Genomic DNA, 26,682 nt, shown 5'->3' with positions numbered 1-26,682 from the left:
TAAGCAAGACAAACATTTATAGTAAAGAGGTAAACAAAGAGACCCATGGAGCGAAACACTTAATTCAAAAATAGGTCCACAAAATATGGCCAGTTGATATTTGACAAAGGAGCATATGCAATTCAATGGAGAAAGAATAGTCTTTTCAACAAATATATATTGGATTAATTGAAAGTGTGTTTGTGTGTATGTGTGTGTGTATGTGTGTATGATCTCAACCCAAACATCACACTTGATACAAACATTATTTCAAAATACATCATCTATCTAAATATGAAACATAAACTATAAAACTTCTAGAAGAAAGTGTAGAAAAATATCTTCAGGTTCCAGGACAAGGAGAAGAGTTCTTTGACATGACACTAAAACCATGATCCATTTATTTTTTTTTCATTGCTAAATTGGATTTTATCCAAATTAAATCTTTTGTACTGTAGATTTTACAGTACAAAGGATAAGGCACCATAGACTAGGAAGAAATATTTGTAAATTCCATATACAGCAAGGATTTGTATTCAGAATATATGTAAAATTCTTTAAACTTAACAACAGTGAAACAACCCAATTAAAAAATAGGCACAAGACTTGAATAGACACTAGAAAAGCAGTTTTCCCCTTACTGCAATAAGCAATGAACTCAGTTTTTCTTTATCAACAGGTTATTTGGGAGGGTAATTTGGGAAGCCAGCATTTGATAATACCATCTCATTGGTATTTCTATTAATAACTTAACAAATGTTAGAATTTCTATTTCCTAAAGTTCAACTCCTCAACTAATTTTATCTGACTATAGTTTCAAATTAAATTAACCCAGGATTATATGATTAGTTTACAGTTTCAAAAACAATCATTTAATGTAATATTTTCCTACATGTTAGCACCAAGTAGAAATGCATTTAAGTAAGTCTTCTGTTCAAAAAATAAAAACAATCTACTGAATGGGAGAAGATATTTACAAATCTTATAAGGAGTTACATATATTTGATAAGGGGTTCATATCCTACATATATAAAGAACTTATACATCTCAGCACCAAAAAAAAAAAAAAAATCTAATTTGAAAAAATGGGCAGATAACATGAATAGACCTTTTTCCAAGGAAGCCATACAGATAGGGGTGACTGGGTGGCTCAGCCAGTTAAATGTCTGCCTTTGGTTCAGGTCATGATCTCAGGGCCCTATAATCAAGGCCCACATCAGGCTCTTTGCTCAGCAGGGAGTCTGCTTCTCCCTCTCCCTCTGTGTGCGCACTCTCTCAATCTCTCTATTAAATAAATAAATAGCCATACAGTTGGCCAACGATACATGAAACGATGTTCACCATGACTCATCATCATGGAAATGAAATCAGAACCACAATGAAATAGCACTTCACACTGGTCAGAATGGCCAAAATAAAAAACACAAGAAATAACAAGCAGTGGCAAGGATGTAAAGAGAGAAAAACAACAACAACAACAACAAACACCCTGTGTGCTGCTGTGGGAATGTAAATTGGTCCATCCACTATGGAAAACATGGAGGTTCCTCAAAAAATTAAAAATAGAATTGCCAGATGATCAAGTAATTCCACACTAGATATTTACCCAGAGAAAACCAATACTAATTGGAAAAGATACATGCACCCCTATGTTTTTGCCGCATTTTCCTGCACTAGCCAAATTATGGAAGCAGCCCAAGAGTCCATCCATAGAGGAATGGATAAGGAAGATGTGATATATATACCCAATGGAATATTATTCAGCCACAAAAAAAGAAATCTTAACATTTGCAACAACATAGATGGAACTAGAGAGTATAATGTTAAGTGGAAAAAAAATCAGAAAAAGACAAATACGATATGATCTCACATATGTGCAGTTTAAGAAACAAAACAAATGAGCAAAGGAAAAAAAGGAGACAAACCAAGAAATAAACTCTTTGTGGGGGCGGGGGAGGATCAGAGGGAAAAGGGAAGAGGAGAGACAGAATCTTAAGCAGGCTCCATGCCCAGCATGCAGACTTGACTTCACAACACTGAGATCATGACCTGAACTGAAATCAAGAGTCAGACACTTCACTGACTGAGCCACCCAGGTGCCCCAAGAAATAGATTGAACTATAGAGAACAAACTGGAGGTTACCAAAGGGAGGTAGATGGGCTGAGTGAAATAGGTGAGGGGAAGTAAGAGTGCAATTACCATGATGAGCACCGAGTAATGTATAGAACTATTGAATCACTACATTGTACCCCTGAAACTAATATGACTCTGTATGTTAACTATACTGGAATAAAAATTATATTAATTTTACTGGAAAATGGCATCTGTGTAGTTCAGTCAGTTAAGCATCTGACTATTGATTGGGCTTGGGTCGTGATTGCAGGATCATGAGATCCAGCCCTGTCTCTAGCTCTCTGCTCAGCGGGGAGCCTGCTTGAGATTTTGTCTCTTCCTCTCTCTGTGCCCCTCCCCACTGGGTGTTTACTCTCCCTAGCGTGCATGCACAAACACTCTCTCTCAAATAAATAAATCTTTTTAAAAAATTGAGTCTAAAAATTTGAGATGTATTTTTATGAATTTTCTGTGTATACAGTATATAAAATAATTATCAAAAATCATAATAATTTCAGATGTTGTCTTCTAATAGGAATGGTATCACAGGTCATCTTTCTTATTTTTATTTTAATGAGGTTAACCAGATCTTTTTTCATAAAATATAATATTGGTTCTTCGTTTTAATCATGTGTTTTTATACTTAAGAAGAAATTAAAGAAGATATAGCTTAGTTTAGGAATTAATGACTATGAAAAGAGAAAGAATAATGTAGTCTGAGAGAAATAGAAAAATATGAAAAAATTTCGTCTATGTTATTGAAATAAAAAAAAAGGAGCAGAAGATTATAGTTGGTATAAAAGTAGCCTGATTTTCTAAGGCAGAGTTCAGGAAAATACATGCTTTAACTAAAACCTTTTTATATCTCAACTTGTTTTATTATCCTAATGAAGGAAAAGTTAAGAAATAAAGTTTAATGTAATTTTTAAATATCAAAATAAAAACCTAATATAATACAAGAACTAATATAATACAAAATTCTGCCACCCATAAATGCAATCAAAAGGAGTATTTGGGTTGTTACAGAAGATTGTTGTTTCTCTTATTTTTCCCTAGGAAAAATGTGCAGAACGAAATAAACAAATTCGTATTCAATATAAGCCTTCTCTTTTCCAGCATGTGGGTATAGAGTCATCACTCCCTGGTGAAGAACAATATTCCAAAGTAAGATTTTGAAATGTATCTTGAGTAATATACAATGTCTCATGAACTTATAAAATATTGTTTAGGAAAGGAGAAATGAAAACTTGAGAATAAAATATGGTTGTTTAAACATAATTCATCTTATGATAACTGTATGTTGGGCAGAGCAATTTTCTTTTCAAGACCCAAGTTATCTGTCATGGTAAGAAAAATCTAGCCTATGTAAACTTCTTTGTTTTACCGTTACCAGCTGTGCAATGCAAGTAATTGACAAACTTGTTTTAAAAATCATAATAGAATTCACCATCTTAGTCTACTATTTAAAGTTATAGAATATTACTAAGTAAAATGCTCCTATTATTGAAATGAAATGTATCAACATTCTTCTTTAAGATTACTGAGATCGACAAAATATCAATAAAAATTCAGTATTGTTTGATTTTTAATCATTCTTTAATTTGCCATCTTTTTTGGAAGCAATTTATTTGTAATTGACTTAACATCTTGGTAGGGCAGAAGAAGCAAAGACTTCAGAATCAAAACAACTAGGTTTTAGTAATGGTGGTTTATGTACATGATATTGGGCAAGCCCTAACACTCTGTGCTTTTTTCATCTGTAAGAGAAGTTTAAATTAGATGATCTTTAAGATGTTTTCCCACCTTTGTAATCTCTCCCTTCTTAGTTTCTTCACACGACAAAGCAAGTGATTGCTTTAACCCTTTGTCAATTAAAATGAGAGAAATGCACATACACATACTCCCATCATTTCATTCATTTTTTTTATGACCTGCCCTCTTTCCACCTTTTCTACTCCTTATCTCTATGTGTTTATTGCACTTCACTCTTTGGAACGCTGTCTGAAACATAGTGTGGATTCAGTAAATGTTAGCTGTTAGCCGTTAGGCAAAGTGAAATTCTAGATTAAAAGTGTTCATTAAGCAAAACAAACAAGCGCCAGGAATAATGAAAATTTAACTGTTATGAATGTCAATACAACAAATAACACCATGAAAATAAATAAAACATGGCCGCAGGTGATGCAGAAAGAAACTGTCTATGCCATTCTGTTTGTTGGTCCTATTATAATGGGACTCTTTCCTTCTATTATATTTTTTGCTGGATAAGCTATTTTAACCTTGCCTTTTGTAAATTCACAACAGACTAGAATATTTATCTAATCATTCATAGTTTGATATTATAATCTAGCTTTTTTTCTTTTTTATACCTCCCCCCACGTGAAATAGAAATAAATAACAATTTAATGATATGTCAAATGTGATTGTGTATTTTCAAAATCTATATTATTTTAATTGTCAAAATTATTTAATTATATATATTAATTATTTAATTATATTATTTTAAATTTTTTTAATAGGATATTTATTATTAGGAGCTTCATAATTCAAATACCTTCTTTAAAAATGATGAACATCATTCTTTGGAAAAAATGGCATAATAAGGATTAGTCTTAGCTCTCAACTTACTTCATAGTGGATAAGAGACTGTATCATATAAAAAAATTTAAGCCTTTGATAATAGAGTAAGTATAAAATAGTAAGTATAAAAATATATATATAGAAAATTATCAGATATTTGTTTTAGTAAGTATGAAACTGATATATAGAAAATTATCAGATATTTGTTGGCTTTAATTTATAATCGTGTTTTGTGTATTTTAAAATCGTATACAGATAACTTTCTGATATACTAATATTTTGTTTTAGAAGAATGAATAAGTATTTTCCTTTCCTTTTTTATCATATACTGTAGACATACAATGAATTTGGAGGCAATAGATTTGAGTTTGAAGCCTCATTTTTTTTTTAAAGATTTTTATCTATTTGAGAGAGAGAGCGCGCACGTGCAAGCAAGGAGTGAAAGAGGGCGAGGGGCAGAGGGAGAGGCAGACCCCCTGCTGAGCAGGGAGCCCAATGCTGGGCTCATCCCAGGACCCTGGGATCAAGACCTGAGCTGAAAACAGACACTTAACCAACTGAGCCACCAGGCACCCCTGAAGACTCATTCTTATCAATAGTTGTAACAGTATGGATGAATCTCTAAAGTTGCATTCTGCTAAATGAAAAAAGCCAGATGCAAAAGACTATATACTGTATGATTCAATTTGCATGGAATGCTAGAAACGGCAGATCCTGATATCTCATGACGATTTTAATTTGCATTTCTTTAATGACCAATGATGTTGAGCATCATTGCTAGTTGCTTGTGTGTGTACATATATAAAATACATAGATTTTTACAAAACGCAGATTTTAATGAAATGTATGTATATGTTTTGTGAAGTGTCTTGTTGAGGATTTGACCATTTAAAAAATGGGTTGTTCACCTGTTTATTTTTGAGTTGTTATAATTCCATATATAGTCTGACTGCAAGTCTCATCTTATGGCTTTCTCTTTCATTTTTTAAAATTTCATTTTCTTTCAATGAATGAAAGATTTTAACTTTGATAGAGTTCATTCCACCCAAACTCCACTCTATCCATATAGTTATGTCAGTGGTTAGCTCAGTATTCAGTGATTTTATGAGAATATAAATGCTATTTTCACTTAAACTACATAATATCCTTTATTTTTCCTTTATTATACAACTTTTTTTGGAGGTTTGTTTTTCTTTTAAGATTTTATTTATTTATTTGAGAGAGAATGAGAGAGAGAGGGCATGAGAAGAGGGAGAAGCAGATTCCCTGCCAAGCAGGGAGCTTGATGTGGGACTCAATGCTGGGACTCCAGGATCATGACCTGACCGAAGGCAGTTGCCCAACCAACGGAGTCACCGAGTCACCTCTTCTTTTGGAGTTTTAAATTGATTTTATTTCAATGTACTTATCACTAATTCACCCTTAGATTCCCTGTAAATTATCTAAATCTGTTCTTGGTATATTCAAACATTTAAAAATCATGGATAAATGTTGAATATCGTCAAGTGCTTTCTACATTTCTACTCCTTCTTAATCTTGAAAAATACCTCTTCTTCAGCCCTCTGACCAGTTCTAGAAGATATCTTAAGAACCGGGGGGTTGATTTTCCTGTCTTCTATATCCCAAATCTGTATCATACTTGGTCTACTTGTTTGTTTAGTAAAGCACATCCTCTAGTAATTTCTTGAGAAAGACTGTGTAGGAAGTGAATTCTTGGAGAAGTAAAACATCTTGAAATTACTAGAGTCTGTCAAACTTAATTGTTAGATTGGCTACTCAAAGAAATCTGAATTCTGATTCTTGAAGGTATTCAAGAGTGTAACCAATGAAAAGTAATTAAAGCCATTTTAATTCCTGTTTCTTGGTATAAGAACAATTTTCCCATCTGTAAACCTTTAATATTTGTCTTGTATTTATTTAAGGTTCTACAGTTTCATGACGATGGGTCTATTTTTATTGATTGTGATTCATATTTGGTAGAGCTTTTTAATGTGAAAACTCATGTTTGGATTCTGGAAAATATTCGCAAATTATTTTATTGATAAATTTTCTCCTCTATTTTTTATGTTCTTTTTAAGGATCCCTATTTTGACTGTTGGATTCCTTGGATTGATGTTCTCTCTCCCCTACTTTCTCCTTCCTATTTTCTTTCTATTTGCTTCACTTTCTGAAAATTTTTGTAAATTTCGTCTTAAATCCTTTTTATTAGTGCTTTTTTTGGAGGAGGGCAGTTTTCATTGATTGATTATTGTTTTTGTTATTTTAGCCTTAAAATAAGTTCTTGTTCTTAGACAAGAACCCCTTTTGTGCTCCTAATGCCATTGTCCCCTCTTTAAACACTCAGTTCTTATTTTATGATCGAAATGCTTGCACTTAACCCTCTGAGGATTTTAATAGTTTCTTTTTAAAGATTTTTTAAAAATTTCTTCTTCCTGTAAGTTTCTGTTTCCTCCAAGTTGTTTTTTGTTGTTGTTGGTCTCTGTTCCTCAAGTTGCTGAAGGTTTTTCTCATGTATGTAGTGATACAGATTGTGCGTTCAAATGGAGAAAGCTGGTCGGAGGCTCTGAGCACATGGCAGAACCTGTCAGTTTCACTGTCGGAGTCGGAGTGACTAGGCTCTTTCCCAGAGAATCACCTGTGTTAGTGCCTCCCAGTCTTGCTGCGTGGGCTTGTCAATTTGCTAGAGAATCGGGGAGCCAACTGGGCAAAGATAGCTGGGCTTTCGGTGTTCACTTTGTCAATATTTACTTATTTGTTCTGATTTCTTCTTCTCCTCCTCCTCCTTCTTCTTCTTCTTTTTTTTTTTTTTTTTTTTTTTTAGATTTATTTATTTATTTATGGGCAGGGAGCCACAGAGGGAGACTGGGAGAGAGCATTTCAAGCAGACTCCCTGGCAAGCGTGGAGCCCGACGTAGGGATAGATCTTGCAACCCTGAAAACACGACCCTGAGATCATGACCTGAGCCAAAAGTCAAGACTCGGACACTTAATGGACTGAGCCACTCAGGTGCCCCTATTTGTCCCATTTATCATTATTATCCTTACCCTGGTTTGAGTCTAGATACATACCCTTTGTTTGCCTTTTCAGAGAATTATCCTTCGGGAGTGAAGAAAAGATCATCACCTGGTTCCAAGGATATTTAGAGCTTAACCCACCACTGCGACTTGCAAGCCATCCTCTTAATTCTACCCCCTCTTCACCTCCGTTTCTAGCAGTAGGAGGGTGGTTCTGCCCTTGGGTTTGTGCTTCTCTGCTCCCCACTGGCAGCTTGAGACACAGCCCTCTCACACCTCCATTTGGTTGCCATGGTCTGCTTTGCCATTCTGTCTGTAAGGTCATGCATCTTCAGCGGGCCCTTATGGTTAAGTGTGATTTCTAGAAAGAGTGAAAGTAAATACTTGTATCTGATTCACCATCTTTATGGGGCATCCTGCTGGTTCATTCTTGAACTTTCACTTTTTGGCTCATTTGTTTTTTAACTTCCAAAAATAAAATCTTAAATTTCCAGGACTTTCAGTTGATTCTTTTTATATACACAATATCCTTCCTATCATTCAGAGAAAATTAATTTACACTTAAACAGTAGTATATTAGTATATGTGTAATTCATTACTTTAACTGCTTCTTATACTTATTGTCTGTTGTTAATTCTACATCATTGCCGTCCTCCTTTCCACTCTGCTTCTCACAGTAAAATTGGGGGAGTCCACCTCACAGAATGTCTTTCCCTCACAGAGTGCTGTGGTAGGTTGTCAGGGAGAGGTACTCTCAGTAGACCTGGAAGATAGCGGCCAAGAGGGCAAGAGATACCTGCTGTAGACAGGAATTTGAGTCCCCACTTGCTGCCTGGCCAGCTGAGATCCCTGGTGGCTTCTCCTGGCTTCCAGGGTTCTCATAATGGCCCGATATTCCGCTGAGAATTTCCAGTTTCCAGAAGTGGCTTCTTGACATTTGCTCCCATGACCCTTCTAAGAGTTGAGTTCACCTCTAGTTCACTCTAGCTGCATGAAGCAGATTTCTTTCTTCCAAATACCTCAAGTGGCATCAGTTTCCTTGACTGAACTCAGATTCTTGGGATCTGCTGCTTCTTGTGTTTCACATACCCTCAAACTTAAATTTTGTTTCTTACTTATTGAAACTCTCTGTTGTTTTGTCTGTGAATGTTGAGTCTGTTTTCTGTAGACTTTCTCCAGTAATTATGGGAGGAATGGGCAGTCCAGGGATCACTCTGTGCAGAAGCTTTTCTTCTGAGTAGGGAAGACCCATTCTTTCTGAGTCTGGTTTTCTTCTTCATAAACACCTGTAGTCTCTGCCCTGCTGGGCAATGTCATTTGATGTCTGCTGCTTGGCCTAAGCATGTATGTTCCAACTCTGACTCTGCAACTAAATCCAGTGCCCCTACCTGTTCCCCTGTAACCATCAGCTCTGAGCTTGGGTCATCCTTAGAGCCACGCCCATCTTTCTACTAGCTGGCTCCTGTGTGGTTTGGAATTTGAATTCCTCCCCTTCTAACCGAACCTCATCTGCTTCCCATTTAACATTCCGTCTGCATGGTTTGTATGGATGGGAGTGTGTTCATGCCGAATTACCTTTTGACACTTCAATAGTAAAAGGGGCATATAATATATAATCAAAAGTATGCATTATTTATACACATACCACTTCAAGGAAATGTGGCTGCATTTCCATGAAGGTGACCCTGCATTCTATGAGTTTCAGTTAGACCTGCATCATGTTAAAAGGTGTTTTTCTTTTTTTAATGGGACTGAGATGGGCAAAAGCTTGAAGAAGGTAGCTCAACGGGTAAATTTCCCGGGAGCCTTTATCTGTTGTGCTCTCAGTCTTTCTCTTTTACTCACTTCTTTCAGAATGTCTCCCTTTGTTCCTTCAAGAACAAGAAGACCACCACCACCTCATAGTTTCCCTCCCACATTAGGAATTTGAAATGCCTTCAGCATCCTCCATTGCAACCACATTTCCCTGTCCAAAACAGTTTCAGGGAAATAATGAGCTGTCTATTTGCTAAGAATTCTAGATACTTAAAATTAGATGTTTCCAAACTGAGGAAAGAGCTGGAGAATAGATTACCCCTTTTATTTTTCAAGGCTGTATTTAAAAATGGAATAAAATTTAATCAGATAAAATTTTTAGCTTTGTTTATATTTTTCAAGCAATATGCCCATATCTGACTAAAAGTGAATAAAAAGCTTATAATAAGAGGCAACAACCCCCTGTACTTCCCCAGCCTTATCTCATTCACCAGAGGCAATGACATTTCATCATTTCTGATTTAAATGCCTCTGATAGTTTTCTTTATATTACTAAATAATACGCTTATGCTACGAGTTTTTATTTTATCCACATTATTTTTCCTGCAGTACAGATGCATATTTAGCTCAGATACTTGTTCACTTTTATTACGTCTTAGTCAGTTTCGGCTGCTATGACAGAAATACCACAGACTGGGTGGCTTACACAACAGAAATTTATTTCTCATAGTTCCAGGGATTTGAAATCCCAAGATCAGGGGGCCCACCTCCTGGTTTGTAGACAGTTGTTTTCTGACTATATCCTCACATGGCCAAGAGTAGAGAAAACTCTAGTCTCTTTATCCCCTTATAAAGACACTAAACTCATTCATGAACCCACTGAAACTAATGATCTCTCAAAGCTGCCATTTCCAAATACACTGAAGAATTAGGTTTCAGCATATGAATCTGAGCGAGGGGAACACAAAATTCAGTTGATAACATGTTAATAACTTTAATTATTTTGCCCCTTTTCTAAGTTCTCTTTTCTGAAAGAATAATCAAATATTAAACTTACCGAATTGATCTCCTATGTGTCATAGCTTTTATTCTCTATTTTTAAAAAGATTTTATTTACATTTTTGAGAGAAAGAAAGCACATGAGAGAGAGTTAGAGAGAGCTTGAACAGGGGAAGGAGCAGAGGGAGAAGCATATTCCCCATGGAGCAGGAAGCCAGAGACGGGGCCCCGGGCTCTACCCCAGCACTCCGGGATCATAACCCAGCTTAGCCACACAGGTGCCCCTTTCTACTATTTCTGTCACTTGTTTTTTCCTATGTACTAGATGGGTTCCTTGACTGATTTTTCTTATGAATGTTTTTTATTTTGTTCCCTTTTTTCCTACCATCTATTTGTTTTGTTGGTACAATTTTCCTCAAATCTCAGAGTATTAGATCTTTTCATGAAAGATTTTAAAAGTTCTCTTCTGTATTCTGAATAAGCTTTTTTTTGTTTTTCGTTGTTGTTGTTGTTGTTGTTTTCAGACCAATCTCCTTGTGTGTTTTGATCTGTCTCTGTTAGGTTGCACCCTTTCCTCAAATATTTAGTGATTCTTGATGGTCTGGTGGTAATAGGAGTCTTTTATTTCCTCTTCCTCCTCTCCCCTCCCCTGACACTGCATTCATTTTCATATTCCTTTAAAAAATTTAAAGGAATGAGATTTCCTGAAAGTTTTTGGTACCTGGGTAGAATTTGTCAGCCTATAAACTCTGTTTTACAGTATGTGCTTGGCTAGGTTGTGATTGTTTTGTGTTGGAATTTTTGTGGTTGGTTTTTTTTTTTTTTTCCTGTTTTGTTTTCCCAGTGGTTTGAGAGAAGGGGCAACAACATGCCAAAATATAGAGAGCTTTATACTGCCTGAGCTAGTACATCCAGGCGGCACATTCAGCTTTCCTCAGAGAAGACTGTACATGAGTTGCCTGGGGCCTAAAGCCCTTGCTGCTCTTGGGGACTGTGGGTGCTCCTCCCACAGACCCACTTCCTTCTCCAGGGCTAGCCGCCCTAGTTTGGCTCCCATCTTTCATCGAATTTGCTGTCTCCATTCTAGCCCTGTTCCTGGTGCCGAGGTCACAGATTTATCGGCTCCGCCCGTCAGTCCCCACGCTTCCATCAGATTTATGTCTCGTTAATTTAATTAAATGTCTCAGATCCCCTTTCATTCTTTACATTGTTTGGAGTTACGTCTTTTCAGCTCACTTACTATCATTTCAGTGGGGCCTAGCTGTCCACCACCTAGAACCAAGAGTTTGGATATTATATGTCAACTTTCTTCCATTTTAAATTTTATTAAGTAAGATAAAATTTACATTCATGACCCCAGCGAAATAAATGTCACCCTCTTTTTAAGATTTTGTTTATTTATTTGACAGAGGGAGACAGTGAGAGAGGGAGCACAAGCAGTGAAGAGAGAGAAGCAAGCTTCCTGCCTAGCAGGGGGTCGATGCAGGGCTCGATCCCAGGACCCTGAGTTCATGACCAAGGCGAAGGCAGATGCCTAACCCACCGAACTACCCAGGCACCCCTCCCCTCCTTTCTTTAACTATGTCCAACATATCAACAAGTGTTGCTATGTTTTCCTTAATATTCATTTCATTACCTCTTTAAAAAATTTTTATGTAAAATTTGTTCCTTAACCAGTTAAATTATATATTACACTTCTCATAAAACTTTAAAATGTAAGGTCATTAAGGAGAAAAAGAGTTTGGTTTATTTCTAGTCATCCAGCTTGTAGCTCAAAAATAATAATTCAATAAACAAAAAATTTTTCTTAGTGATAAATTTCCTAGGGTTTTAGTTTTTAAAAAATTTGCCTATGTCATTCGTTTAAATGTTCTTTATCATTTCATGTTCTTAATCTCTAATAAATATAAAAGAAATTTATTTTAGAAACAGCTGAAATATTTCTGTATGAATAATTTCTGAAAACTCAGATAAGACACTTAAAGTTTGGGGGCACGTGAAGGTCATAGTCAGTTAAGCATCTGACTCTTGGTCCCAGCTCAGGTCATCATCTCAGGGTCCTGGGATGGAGCACCCTCAACTCTCTCTCTCTCCCTCTTTAATATAAGTAAATCGAAAAAAGTTACTTGAAGTTTTTCTGTTCATAAGCAACAAAATAGTGTGTTTCTGTAATTTACTAGTGCTTCATCCTATATGAAAAGTTATTTTTGTTTTACTGGAGTGTACTGATCAAAGGGCAAAGTGTTTCGAGGTGTTAGAAGTAGGATTACCAGATAAACTACAGGATACTCCACTGAACCTCGAATTTAGTTGAACAATGACTTTTTTTTTTTTTTTGTATCTATATATGACCCTTTTTTTTTTTTTTTTTTTGCTGTTGCTACATTCGGTATGCCTACTTGCAGGTGATGGAAAAAAAGGAAGTAGATAGATATTTCCCATCAAAATGCTCTAACTGAATTGAGTTTATGGTTTTGACTTTTATTAAAGAACGATGTATGGCATATTTGCATTTTCTTCAAAACAGTTACTTCAAGTTTTATGTTTCTTTTCTATGTAAAATACATGTGACCACGTTCTCTTAGAATTTGGAGCTAGAGAGGCAACTGGGTGGCTCCATCAATTTAAGCATCTGCCTTTGGCTCACGTCATGATCCCAGGGTCCTGGGATCAAACCCTGTGTCAGGCTCTCTGCTCACCGGGGAATCTGCTTTTCCCTCCCTCTCTGCCCCTGCTTGTGCTCTCTCTCTCTGTCAAATGAATTTTTTAAAAAAAATTTTTAAAGAATTTGGAGCTTTAAAAAAGATACTCTTGGGGCGCCTGGGTGGCTCAGTGGGTTAGGCCACTGCCTTCAGCTCAGGTCATGATCTCAGGGTCCTGGGATCGAGTCCCGCATCGGGCTCTCTGCTCAGCAGGGAGCCTGCTTCCCTCTCTCTCTCTCTCTCTCTCTGCCTGCCTCTCCATCTGCTTGTGATATCTCTCTGTCAAATAAATAAATAAAATCTTAAAAAAAAAAATAAAAAAGATACTCTTTCCCAAAGAATTGTCATGATTCCTTTTGCCTGTTGTGGGTATTTTGTTCCTTTTGACTAATAAGAAGTTAAAAACTAATTTCATGTGAGATGTAGTACTCATATTCACAGCAAAATTTCTTCAGTTCTAATTTTATATTTAGGATTCTCTTTCATATATTAGTGTTAAAGGATATTATGTCTTTACTTAGTTATCCTAAATCTTTTCAGTATTTATATTTTAAATTATAAACATTAAAATAAAGTGAATGTTTAAAAATATCTGTACCTTACTTATAACAGTTTGTTGGCTTTAATGATAATCCAACAATATGGATTTCCCAGGTATCCCAGTGATAGAAGACTACTTTCAGTAATTTTAACACCAGGACAATATTAATAATACATCTTAAGAACCATGTATTTTGCCAGTGTAAAACTATCTTCTCTATTTATAAAGGGAAAGTTTGTTAAAAGGACAGAATAATGAAAGAACATCATTCTCAAAAATTTTCATGAAAGTAATTCCATCTTTGTGAATGTTATTTCTGCATGTTACAGGTTTTTTGTTTTTTATTTCAGAAAATATGAAGATAATAAGCATAACAAGAAAAAAACTCTATAATACCTTGGAACCTCAGATAACCTTGCTTTCTCATGGCCTCTTTCAGAAATTATAATAATGAAAATGCATAATTGTATAGAAGAGGAGAAAACAATAAACTACTAGAATTGAAAGTACTAAACTACCTCTTACATCAAGAAAAATTAAAATATTTATGATACTTATACTATTACTATTATAATTTAATTTAAAAATAGTAAAAGCAGGGAAGTTTTCAAAATTAAGAAATGTATTTTGTTAACTTAGTGATGCTGTCACATAATCTCATTAAATAAATATCTACAAGTTTAGAAAATTGCCATTGCCACAGACAAGTTCTGTGTATATTGGAGTATGTTCTTATCCATTTTGTTAGGACATCTAAAGAAATAGAAAGCACAATTTAAGCAACCCTGGCTCTAAATATTTAAAGATATCTTCTTTTAAATAAATTCATTTAAAACTATAAACTTACCCCGAAGTGCCATTGAATTACCAACCTCTTGATATTTAGGTATTCTGATAGTCATTCAGTTCTAGAGATTTATAATTTCTCTTATTATTATCTTTTTAGCTCCGGGGGTAGTTGGTAGTTTTGTGGGTTTTTTTTTTTCTTTCAAATGTATTGGTTTTTGCCATCTTTTACTGTTGATTTCTTATTTAATTACATTGATATTAGTGGATTTTATCTGTGTGATGATTTGAGAATTGTTATGAATTGTACACCCCTTTTCAAATATGTTGCATTCATTTGTTTTTTATAAATGTTAGTTTTGTGCTTTAAAAATATCTTTTTAAAATATTCCTATTTATTGGGTAAAGGACTCTTATATGAGGCTTTTTAATTTACATTTTCAAGTTCTTTTAATTCTAATGAATTTTTGTCTGCTTGAATGATCTATCAGTTTCTTAGAGAAGTCTATTAAACTCCCCTATTTCTTCTTGTTATTCTTTCGGGTTTTATTTTATTTGCTTTGAGAAATAATAAGAGATGTTTCTTCTTTCTCCTGATTCTTCAATAAAATACGAAAATCATAATTTATACTGCTAATGTATTAACTGTCCTTGACTGCCAAGACTTTACATATTGACCTCAGTCTAAACTGTGTCACATACCAACATATAAGGAGTATATGAAAGCTGAACCATTCACAGGTGTCTATTTCATTCTCCCCTTTTAGAAGAGAAGCAGCAATATGTCAAGTATATTTCAGTAAAGCTGAGGGGGTAACAATAGCAAATGTGACTACACTCTTGGGTAAATAGGAGTTAACCCTCTACCAGCCTTAGGTGGGTGACAATATCTTGGGGTTTGTTGTATACTTCTATGGACCTTCCACTCTGTGGCAGAGTTGCAGCAATTATGAACAAATAATGGGAGCTAAACCTGGGCAGACATTTTCCCACAAAAACTAATTACGTTTTTCCCCTTAATTACCTTTTTCCCTCCTAGTTACATTTTAGATGCTATGTTATTAATACTATTATTATTATATTAGTATTACATTATTAATAATATTAATATTATTACTCATTAATTGCCAGTCATAGGCAATGAATTATGAGGAAGTTTATATGAGCTGATAGGTTTGTGTTTTGCCAGTATTAGTTTTCTTTCTAGAAGCCCAGATAAAATGAAGATTTTTTAGGAGGATTTGGTTTACTGGAATTATTATGAATAGAGACAGAAAGCATAAACCAATGAATTTTGATGAAGAAATAGAGAAAGCTGTTGAGAAATAACAAGCACAAAGAGACATTAAGCCTAGATGATTACACAAGGGAATTTAGCTAAACTTTGCGAAACCAGATAGTCCCAGTGTTTTAAAATTGTTTGAGTATAGCAAATAATGGAAAAGTTACCAACTCTTTTAGTGGTGGAAGTGTAACATGGATACCTGGTCCTGATAATGATAGCACAAAAAAAAGAAAAGAAAAAGAAAAAGAAAACCACAGACCTATATGATGCAAAAATCTTAAATGCAGTATTAGAGATAAATTCCTAAGCCACATTAAGAGAACAACACACCATGACCTGGTTTTTTGATACCAAGTGAGTAAGGATCTGGATAGGATTCTTACTGATAGGACTCAGGAGAAAAATCATATGATTACTTCTGCAGAAAAATGCAACACCTATTTTCTGTAAGAATATTAAAGAAAATTATAATGAATGGATACTTTCTTAACATGATAAAATTAAGGGCCAGATAAACACATATGAACTATATATGTACTAAAAATTATTTGTTCATATGAAATTAGAGTCTCATTGTGTCCTGTATCTTAACTTGCTAAGTCTGATAGTTCTAGGTACAGTGTATATACCTCAATTCTAAAAATGGTTATTTGATGGGGAAACACTGGAGGCATTTCTACTAGCATCAGAAACAGCAAATGAACCCCACTATCTCCAGGACTGTTACATTGTTCTGGCAAGGTTAGCCAATGAAATTTGAAAAGGAGAAAGAGTTATAGGCATGAGAATTGGAAAAAAGCAGTTCTATTTGAAGATAGGATGATAGTATATGTGGAAAAACTCAGGGGACTTAATCACAAAACTAATTAAAATAATACTGTGAGATATTGGGATATAAGTTTAGCAGTCAAAAGTGAGTAACTTCTTAAAAGTGATATAAATCCTTAGAATATATTACAAATGGGAAAAACCTCTTTTATAGTATCAGTGAAAAAGACATTTAGGAATAAATCTAAGAAGAAATGTACAAAACCAAGAAACTTTTGCAAGTGATAGAAATAGTCTATATTTTAATTGCAGAAGTGGTTTCAGAGGTAGGTACACTTGTCAAAACTCATCAAATTGTAAGCTTTAAATGAATGGTATTTAGTGTATGTGAATCTCCGTGAAGTTGATCTAAAGATAAATGTGCAAAACCTATACAAAGAAAGCTATAAAAACACTCATAAAGATTCAAGACACTCAGGCAAATAGAAAGGCTTCTCTCTTCTCGGATAGGACATCTCATCAAAATTTTAGTTCTTCATAAGGTAACTTACAATCTCATTGTGATCCCAGTAAATATGCCAACAATCTTTTTCTGCTGGAGGTCGGCATATTGATACTAAGGTTCATATAGGGAAAAAAAAATATCCAAGAATATCTGGAGAAGTCCTCAAAAGTAAGAGCCAGGAGGGGATCTAGAACAACCAGACAGTAAAACATTTTTCAAAGCCTTTATAATTAAAACACTGTGGCACTTTGTACCAACATTTGGGTAGACAAATCACTGAAATAGAGTAGAAAGTCCAGAAATAGACTCAAGTACATATGGATATTTAGTAAATGATAAAGGCAGTATCTTAAATTGCTGGGCAAAGAGATACTCTGATAAATGACATCAGGACAACTGGATAGGCTTTTGGAGACATTTTCAGCATAACAGTATTCATTATTTTTTCAGCATAACAGTATTCATTATTTTTTCACCACACCCAGTGCTCCATGCAATTCGTGCCCTCTATAATACCCACCACCTGGTACCCCAACCTCCTACCCCCCGCCACTTCAAACCCCTCAGATTGTTTTTCAGACTCCATAGTCTCTCATGATTCACCTCCCCTTCCAATTTCCCTCAACTCCTTTCTCCTAACTCCCCATGTCCTCCATACTATTTGTATTTTTTTAAGATTTTATTTGACAGCGAGAGAGACCATAAGCAGAGAGAGACCACAAGCAGGAAGCGAGAGAAGCAGGAGAAAGCAGACTCCCCACTGAGCAGGGAGCCGGATGGAGGGCTCAGTCCCAGGATCCTGGGATCAGGACCTGAGCAGAAGGCAGATGCTTAACCAACTGAGCCACTCAGGCTCCCCTAGGGAAAGGTATGCTAACTATAACTCAAAATCTGGATGCAATAAAAAGGAAACATTGCCTTTAAATATAAAAATTTATTCAGCCTCACTTAGAAGTAAAAATTAAAACTACATTGAGATCTCAAAAATTGCTCCATCAAGTTGACAAAAATTCAAAAGCTTAACTGTACATTCTTTTGGGTGAGGTTATGTGGAAATAAACATTCTCATACACTGTTGATGAGGACACCAAATGATAGAACCAAATGATAGGGGATTTGGTAATATATAAGAAAACTACATAGTATTTACAACCACAGTGAGAAGCACCTGGGTGGCTTGGTGGGTTGAGCCACAGACTCCTGATCTCTGCTCAGGTCATGATCTTAGGGTCTTGAGATCCAGCCCCATGTTGGCTGGGCACTCAGTGGGGAGTCGGCTTGAGATTCTCTCCTTCTTCCTCTGTCCCTTCCTCTCATTGCCCTCTCTCTTACTCTTAAAAAAAAAAAAAAAAAAAGTGAAACCACAATGAGACATCATTGATTGACCTCTGGAAGGATTAAGACTGGCCAAACCAAGCAATAGTGAAAAAAATAGCATAACTGGAACTCTCATGTATGGCGGCCAGGAACATAAACAGCTCAGCATTTTCTTAAACAGTTAGATATATGCCTATCATACATCCCAGCTATTCAAATCCTGTCCAGATTTACTGTAAAATATTAGAGCTGCACTGCAAACCATCAATGGGGCCAAGAAGCTTGCGATTCAATCCTACCTTTACACTGTATTTTTATTTTTGGTGTGTTGTTTATAAGTAGAGGCTCTGAGAGAGGCCTGGATTTGAACCCTATTTGTTAATCAAAGTTTCAGACAAGTAATTATCTTTAGTTCCTTCACCTGGGTTGCTGTGATGGTTAAACGAAATAATGGATGTAAATCCCCTAGAGTATGGTGAGCACAATAAATGTTACCAATTCTTACTGGTAGTATTTCGGAAAGAAAGCAATTATGTTAACATTCTATAGATCTTTATCATACACACACCCACACGAAGTAAGAAGCCTCCTTGCAGACCACAATGACTTCTCATCTCTTAACATACAGAACTCTAGGAAAGGCCTGGGGTACTAACTGTGCACTGTTCAAAACGTGGTTTATATAAAACTCAGGACCCACTTCTGTGCAATAGCAGGCAGAACCCCTCTGAATGCAAAGAAGACAGCCGCTCCTAGGGAGGAGAAAGCCTTCCGGCTAATGAGGAATGCGTCCCATGCCAGTCCAGGAGCCCGGTCCATACCAGGACTGGCTGGCAGAGCTGGCACGAGCCCGAAGACGCGCCTTAGGGTGGCTGGACCGCTCAGCACAAGCCTCGCCCAGCAGCGCCCCTCCGCGGCAGTTGAGCCTCTCGGTGCACGCGCCTCCCGCCACCGCCTCCTCCCAGCCTGCGGCCGCACGCGCATGCGCGGTTAGCAGTCGCTGCTGGGCGGCCGCCGGCGGAACTGGTCTGGGGAAGCGCGGGGACCAAGTGGCAGCGACTCGGACATCTGAGCTGCCACTGCCGAAAACGGACCCGCAAGACAGGTGCGTGGGCAGTGGGCCACTTGCCTGTTGCTCTTTCTGCTCGGGCTAGGGTGAGGAATGGGAGTCCTTGCTTCTACGCCCAGGGCGGGGATTCCTGGGCCGCTCCCCTCTCTTTGGCGACCCTCCAGGCTGAACAGGTTGCGGCCAGGTGAGGGGCTGGCTGTGGAGTTCGGGGTTGGAGGTGCCCCGAGCTAGGTTCTTGGGTGGGCTCTCCCGGCCTCTGGAGGAGGAGAGCCAGCCACGAGCGGCAGAAGTGGATGCCACGCCGGGTCCGTTGGGTCCTCCCGAACTGCTGCGTCCACCTGCTGCGCTGGGGCTGGGGCGCAGAGAAGACGGGTGCCTTCTCGATCCCGGCCTGACCCCGGGGGCTAGAGCGGCCCCAGGGAGCCGAGTCCGTTATTCCAGCGGTTACCATCTCAGCCCGGTTCCAAGCTCGAGCGCAGGTGCGCGCTCTGGAGGGATGTACGGAAGGCGGGGGCGTGTCTGGGCGCAGCTCACCCTACCCGCTAGTTTTCACGAAAACGTGAACAAAACCAAAAAAGGCGCAGTTTACAATCTCTGCCTCTGTAAAGGCGAAGAGACCCAACGCTCTTAGCGCGGGGACCTGTTGTAATTCCTGGCCACTCCCTAGATGCACTGCCTGGAGCCCGGTTGTGCGCCACCAGGGAAGGAGCGGGAGGGTTGGGTTGAATCCAGTGAAGCCCTAATTACTATAGACTCATTATCGCCCAAAGCCTGTTTACGATCAATCAGACGCTTTAGCTGATTTTATTTATAGCATCGCCCAAGCAACAAAGAGACATTTGCTTGGGACTTAAAAGCAAGTGGCAACAAAGCACTAAAGAGGGAGAGAGAAAGTGGCCGTGGGAGGGAGTCTCAAATTAGGAAAAAAGTTTGAAATTTTGATTCATAAAAGCCATCAAAACCTGATCTAGTCTTAAGATTTCGCTTGCTTTAAAATTTTTACATCACCTCTAGGTCTTTTAATCACTCTAGGTAGCCTTCCCTTGGTAATGGTAAATTGGCCTCTTTTCACTTTACATTTCTGCCTTCACGTTTAGTTGGTTGAATCTTCCAATACTATTTAGACCTATCCCTAAAGCCTTAGAGCAAGATAATCTAGATTATCTAGTTGATATAGTTAATTATTGTATATGAATAAGTATGTTGATGGATGTCTAGAAACTGAACAGTGTTATAAGTTAGCTTTACTGCTTTTCAGTGCCTAGTAAGTTCTAGTGCTCTTAAGTAGAAAGCTAGAATTGTCCATTTTAATGGACCTTTTAAATCATCTAGTTTGACTCTTGCAGTTGACAAATGAAAAACAACAAGCTCCAGGCAGTTTTAACCTCTTGCCTTTTCAATAATAGAACTAGGAGCTTGGTGTGAATGTGCCAAGTTCAGTGTATTTTCTATTATATCATTCTGTAGTTGAGTTCTTCCAAAAGCTGCAGGACAACTAAAAACTTTAAAAATAGTGATTTTTAAACTCTCCCTTTGAGACGTACCATTTTTGGGTGAGTCCTCAATCAGTCACTGAAAATGATCAGCAGAAAGGCACCTCAGTTATAAGATAGAGCCTACAGAATAGTATTAATATATTACATACATAGGTGAGTGTTGAAGGGAGCGAAAGAAATTAGTCTTAAAAGGACAGATTTTATGCTGAGAACTGCTGTACATTTTTATAAACAGTAAGACAAGACTTGCTTTAGAAAACTCATGCCGGAGAGAAGGTGGAGGAAAGATTTAGAGACTGGCCAGACTGAAAGTGATGAGGCTAAGTGGGAATTTGCTAATCTATTTCAGAAATGATAGATCCCTAAATCAGGTTGTGACTTGGGGATAGAACAAGACATTTAAGAAATGCCCAAGTGTGTTCAGCCACCAGTGACATAGGGGATCCATGAGAAAGAATAGTCTTAAGATAATGGCCAAGTGACTTGACTGGTTTAGTTGACTGGAGGTACAGTTAAGTGAGGAGGAACATTCAATAGATAGAGAAGCAGGTTTCGGAAGAAGTTCAAATTAGCAGAAACTTTGGGACATCCTTGAAGATGGGATAGTGATTTGAAATTACGGAGTGACTTTTGAGCTGTGGATAAGATTTGGGAGTCCTTGGCTATCTTTTATAGGTAGAAGCCAAGAGTTTATGTCATGTAAGAAGAGATCCTGGGGACAGAAACCTAAGGAATAGCAACATTTACAGAAGATTGGAGAAAATGCCTGTGTCCAAGGCTGAGAAAAGGAAGAGAGTTAAGAATCGGAAATGGTGACAATAAAACCAAGGGAGGAGATGATTCCAAGAAGGAGGCAGTCAGGAGGAGCAGTAGTCAATAGAACTGAAAATTGTTATTGTACTTGTCAATGAAGACTTCGTTTGTAGTAACAGTTTCAAAGAACCTGTAATCAAGGAGCCCAGGAATGATAAAAGTATTATTGCCATTGCTGCCATAACAAATTACTACAAATATAGCATCTTAAAGCAATACCAGTTTATTTTCTCTAGTTCAGTAGATCAGAAGTCTGACACAGGTCTCACTGAGCTAACATTAGTGTGTCAGCTGGGTATCTTTCCTTACTAGAAGCTCTGAGGAAATTCTGCTTCCTTGCTCATTCAGATTGGTGGCAGAATTCAGTTTCTTGTCGTTGTAGGACTGAGGTTCCTGTTTCCTTGTTGACTGTCAGCTGGGGGCTGTTTTCAGCCTCTGGAGACCTTAATTCCATCTTTAAAGCCCCTTTTGCTGTGTGAGGTAAAATTCACAAGACCCCAAAATTGGGGTGCAGATATCTTTAGGGGATCAGTATTCTGTCTACCATAGGACATTAGAAGTATTAACAATTAATAAGAACATTTTTTCTAGGGGCATCTGTGTAGCTTAGTGGCCTAAGCCTCTGCCTTCAGCTCAGGTCATGATCTCAGGGTTTTGGGATCGAGCCCCACATCAGGCTCTCTGCTCAGTGGGAAGCCTGCTTTCCCCTCTCTCTCTGCCTGCCTCTCTGTCTACTTGTGATCTCTCTCTCTCTCTCTCTGTCAAATGAATATATAAAATCTTTAACAATAACATTCTTTTTAGCTTTTGTTAGGGAAAGGAGATACCTAGAGACATTTATGTTATCCAATATGTGATCATTATAGTTCCAGTAGTAAGCCAGCTATTTTCTTAAATATCCTGAAATTTATGTAAGCACTCTGTAAAATTTTAAAGGATCATAGTAATGTATTACCGTGAACTTGTTGGTAATTGTATTTTTATATAACCTAAAACTGCTTTAAAATCTTTGCTAGAGAGATTTTAAAAGCCATTTAAACTAACTATATGTAGTTATAGTACATCAGTCTATATACATATGTACATAAGTCGTAGTTTGGATACACGTAAAAATATGGCTTTTCACATGTAAAACCTACAGAAACTGGAACGTATGTCTGAAGGATGGAAAGTAAAATATTTAACCTTATATTTTGTAGACCTAGAACTTTTTTTTTTTTAAAGATTTTATTTATTTATTTGACAGACAGAGGTCACAAGCAGGCAGAGAGGCAGGGAGAGAGAGAGGAGGAAGCAGGCTCCCTGCTGAGCAGAGAGCCCGATGTGGGGCTCCATCCCAGGACCCTGGGATCATGACCTAAGCCAAAGGCAGAGGCTTTAACCCACTGAGCCACCCAGGCGCCCCATATAGACCTAGAACTTTAATCCCATTTGGTAGGAATTAAATAATTAAACCTTCTCACCTTAAAGCCTTAATAAAAGGAATGTATAACCTAAAACTTGACCTAACTTTGAGTCTCCCTGCTCTGTTTAGCAGCACTCTGTATTCTTGAGTAAGAACACACTTTCTTTGTGTATAAACGGGATGCCAATACCTTCACCACAGAGTGCTGCAAAGATTGGGATCAGTATGTTTGAAAATAGTGTGCACACGAGACGACACTGCTCATTCTTCCTGCCCCAATCTTCCCCTTTCAGTTCCTTCATCACATGCTGGTTGCTTTGTTCTTGCCTAGGGAAATCACTCCTTTCTCTCCTTTGTGTCACACTTGATTCATAAAAAAAAAAAAAAAAACCAAACCAAACTTTTGGAAAGATTTTATGTATTTATTTGAGAGAGGGAGAGCACAAGCAGGGGGAGCAGCAGAGGCAGAGGGAGAAGCAGGCTTCCTGTTGGGCAAGGAACCTGATGCGGGGCTGGCCTGGGATCCTGACTAAGCCACCCAGGTGTCCCCTTTAAAAAAAAAAAATTTCTTTTTAAAGATTTTATTTATTTATTTATGTATTTAGAGAGCATGGGGGCAGGAGCAGAAGGAGAGGGAGAGAGAGAGAATCTCAAACCAACTCTGCACCAAGCAGGGGATCCAGACTGGCCGCTGGCCAAATCTCAGGACCCTGAGATCAAGACCTGAGCTAAAATCAGGAGTCCGATGGTAACCGACTGAACCACCCGCGTGCTCCTGCATCATACTTTAAATGTGACTTTCTCAAGCAGGCTTCCTCTGACCTTTCCCCTACTATGTAAATTCAGTTCCCCAACTACCAACTTCAGAACTTACTTTCCTGTCACTTATTGTGGTTTACATATTATACCTGGGTTAATTTTTCAGTGTCGGTCTTCCGTCTTAGACTGTAAGCTCTTTGAGATCAAGAGCTATATATGTTTTGCTAATTACTGTAACTGACACAATTCCTGACACATAATTGGCAATCATAAATATTTGTTAAATGAACTTGTGAATGATGAATGTTAATATCAACTGGCTGACCTCTCCTGAATTTCTGGACACATCAGCCATCATGAAATTAACAGATCTGTTGTGCAGCTCGTTCTGAAGCATGCTAGTTTCTTTCGTGAGTAAAGAGCTGCATTTCAAATGGAGTCTTGCCTCATCTTTGGAAGTAGGCTGCCTTCTAAGATGCCACCGTTTCCTGCCTCTCCATGTTGGATCTCCCGTGATCCTTCAAAGTGAATTTTCTGTGTGCTACATGAATTTTCGATTTGCTACATGGAAAATTCCAAGAATGCCCTCTAATTTTGGTGAGAATTTGTCCCATTTTATTTTTGTTATATGGTAACACCAAACCTTTTAATCTGATTTTTCTGTTTACTATCTTTTCTAGCAAATTATGAGTTGGGTTATTAAAATGCAGTCTGTCTGGAGCAAAATTCTCAAGTAACTCATAAAAAGAGATGTTTCTTCATAGGTATAGAGTAGAATTAAAAAAATATGATTAATTTCTCCATACTAAATTAGATCATAAAATACAAACTTTCTAGACGATTATCTCTCTTCTCTATAGAAAAGTTTTATTTTGTTACTTTCATCAATGTTTTAACAAATCTTAGAGGGCCAGTGTCTTAAGTATTTACGTAACGATCTTTCTCTCAAAACAGTAGTTACAGACATCTATTATGTAAAAATTTAGTCCATAAATTTTTCCAGCAGTTAATTCTAAAAAAACATTTTTTTCTTTAAGGATCTTGTAGACTGGGGCATCTGGGTGGCTCAGTGGGTTGAGCCGCTGCCTTCGGCTCAGGTCATGATCTCAGGGTCCTGGGATTGAGCCCTGCATTGGACTCTCTGCTCAGCAGGTAGCCTGCTTCCTCCTCTCTCTCTGCCTGCCTCTCTGCCTGCTTGTGATCTCTCTCTGTCAAATAAATAAATAAAATCTTTAAAAAAAATAATAAAAAAAAAGGATCTTGTAGACTTTTTTGGACAGTAAGAACCCCCCTCATTTTATTCCTGGCTTCCCTCTAAATGCATAGAAACCGTTTCACTAAATGTATTGCTGTTCTGTTGCCTCAACAACAAACTCTTCCCAGCTGGTTGCTTCATAACATCTTTTTCCCTTTTTTCCCCTCTCACTTAGGAACTCATTCATTCATTTGTTCGTTCATTCATTCATTCATTCTGTGAATGTGTATCTGTTCTTACGCATCATGTGCTGACCCTCTTGGGTGCTGTGAATACAGAAATGAGGAGTTCCCGTCCTCAGCAGGCTTATATTTTTGTCTATGTTGTGTTTTGCATGATGCCTTCAGCTATTCTTTTGGAACTCTACGGAGGTAGTATAAATCCTAAGTACATAAGTAAATATATCATTCTAAAGTTTACATCAATATAATTTTGAAAAGGACCTTAGTATATAATTCAAATAATATTCTTATATCCAGGATTTCAGCTCTGTTCCTCTCATTAATCTCAGAACTTCAGTAGCTTCTCACTTTGCAGAATCAGAGCCAGACTCCTTGGGCTGTTTTGTAGTACTGTGGTATCTGAACTGCCAGAAAGTTGTATTTTCAATTATTATTTCTGCTGTTATGGTTCTTTTTCTACTTTTTGCTATATTGCTTGAGGTCTTTTCATTGTTTCTAGGTTTTTCTGATTTAGGAAGAAAATACCTGGTCTTGGTCAAAAGTATGTATTAGTTAAGGTAATGCTCAAATACACAGAAAACAAAACTATCCCAAAGACCCAGCACAGTTTCTGGCTGCTGGCCTTCTGAAGGAGTGGGTGGCTGTGGCAGTTAATTGTACGTGTCTGCTTGACCAAACCACGAGGTGCCCAGATACTCAGACATTCTTCTGGGTGTGTCTGTGAGGGTGTCTGGGGATGAGGCAAACATTTGAATGATAGGTTGAGTAATGCAGATTGCCCTCCCCGGGGTGGGTAGCCTTCATCCGATCAGCTAAAATTCTAAACTAAACAGAAAGGCTGACCTTCCAGTGAAGAAGAGGAAATTCCTCCAGCCAGGCTCTCAGAGCTGGCACTTCCATCTTTTCCTGTCTTTGGACTCGAGCTGAAACATTGGCTGTGTTTGGGTCTTGAGTCTGCTGGCTTTCAGATTGAAAGTTATACCAGTGACTTTCCTGGCTCTCAGGCCTTCAGACTCAGACTATACCGGCATATAGTGGTATGGCTTTGCTGGGTCCCACCTAACTCCAAAGAAAATATAGTCCAGTCATGTCCCCTGGAAAAAGAGAAAAAAGCTTGGTGATCAGCCATCAATCTTTCTCACACTTTACAACAATTACTGGGTATCCTGTGATTGTCTTTCCTTTTAGGGTTCCAGCCACCTTTGATATGGGAGTGAGCATTACTTCAGTACCAGTAAGTGAGCTGCACTTTATAATTTGTGATTGCGGGCTCACTGTGGAGATTGAAGAGGGCTTTTAGGTGATGTTGGTGAAACTCTTTGAGATCGATTGGGCTGCTTGGCCTTTGTTTCAGATGT

The 26,682-nt window shown here is 37.6% G+C and overlaps 2 protein-coding genes across 6 annotated transcripts in view; both read left to right on the top strand.

The window, feature by feature from the left end:
• Positions 1–15,055, top strand: part of MGAT4D (MGAT4 family member D) — a 53,567-nt gene extending 38,512 nt beyond the window's left edge. For 2 of the 5 annotated variants that reach the window (XR_004283315.1, XR_004283314.1), the window contains exons 10-12: positions 3,149–3,256; positions 4,627–4,776; positions 14,035–15,055. Coding sequence is in view for 2 of the 5 variants with exons in the window: in XM_032333463.1 (XP_032189354.1) it covers positions 3,149–3,256; positions 4,612–4,626 (123 nt within the window). In the remaining 3 variants the exon portion in view is untranslated. Of the gene's footprint in view, positions 1–3,148; positions 3,257–4,611; positions 4,777–14,034 lie in introns of those variants that run through there. The other 3 variants (XR_004283316.1, XM_032333464.1, XM_032333463.1) reach the window with 3 other exon arrangements.
• Positions 15,056–19,304: 4,249 nt separating this feature from the next.
• CLGN (calmegin) overlaps positions 19,305–26,682 on the top strand; it is a 59,781-nt gene continuing 52,403 nt past the window's right edge. Inside the window, exon 1 of the mRNA XM_032333461.1 lies at positions 19,305–19,450. The gene's annotated coding sequence lies outside the window, so the exon portion shown is untranslated. The remainder of the gene's footprint in view (positions 19,451–26,682) is intronic.

Source organism: Mustela erminea, chromosome 2 (assembly GCF_009829155.1).
Source record: "Mustela erminea isolate mMusErm1 chromosome 2, mMusErm1.Pri, whole genome shotgun sequence".
In the NCBI taxonomy this organism is placed as follows: domain Eukaryota; kingdom Metazoa; phylum Chordata; class Mammalia; order Carnivora; family Mustelidae; genus Mustela; species Mustela erminea.
Note: the sequence above shows the minus strand (reverse complement) of the source record. Positions and strands in the feature narration are given on the sequence as shown.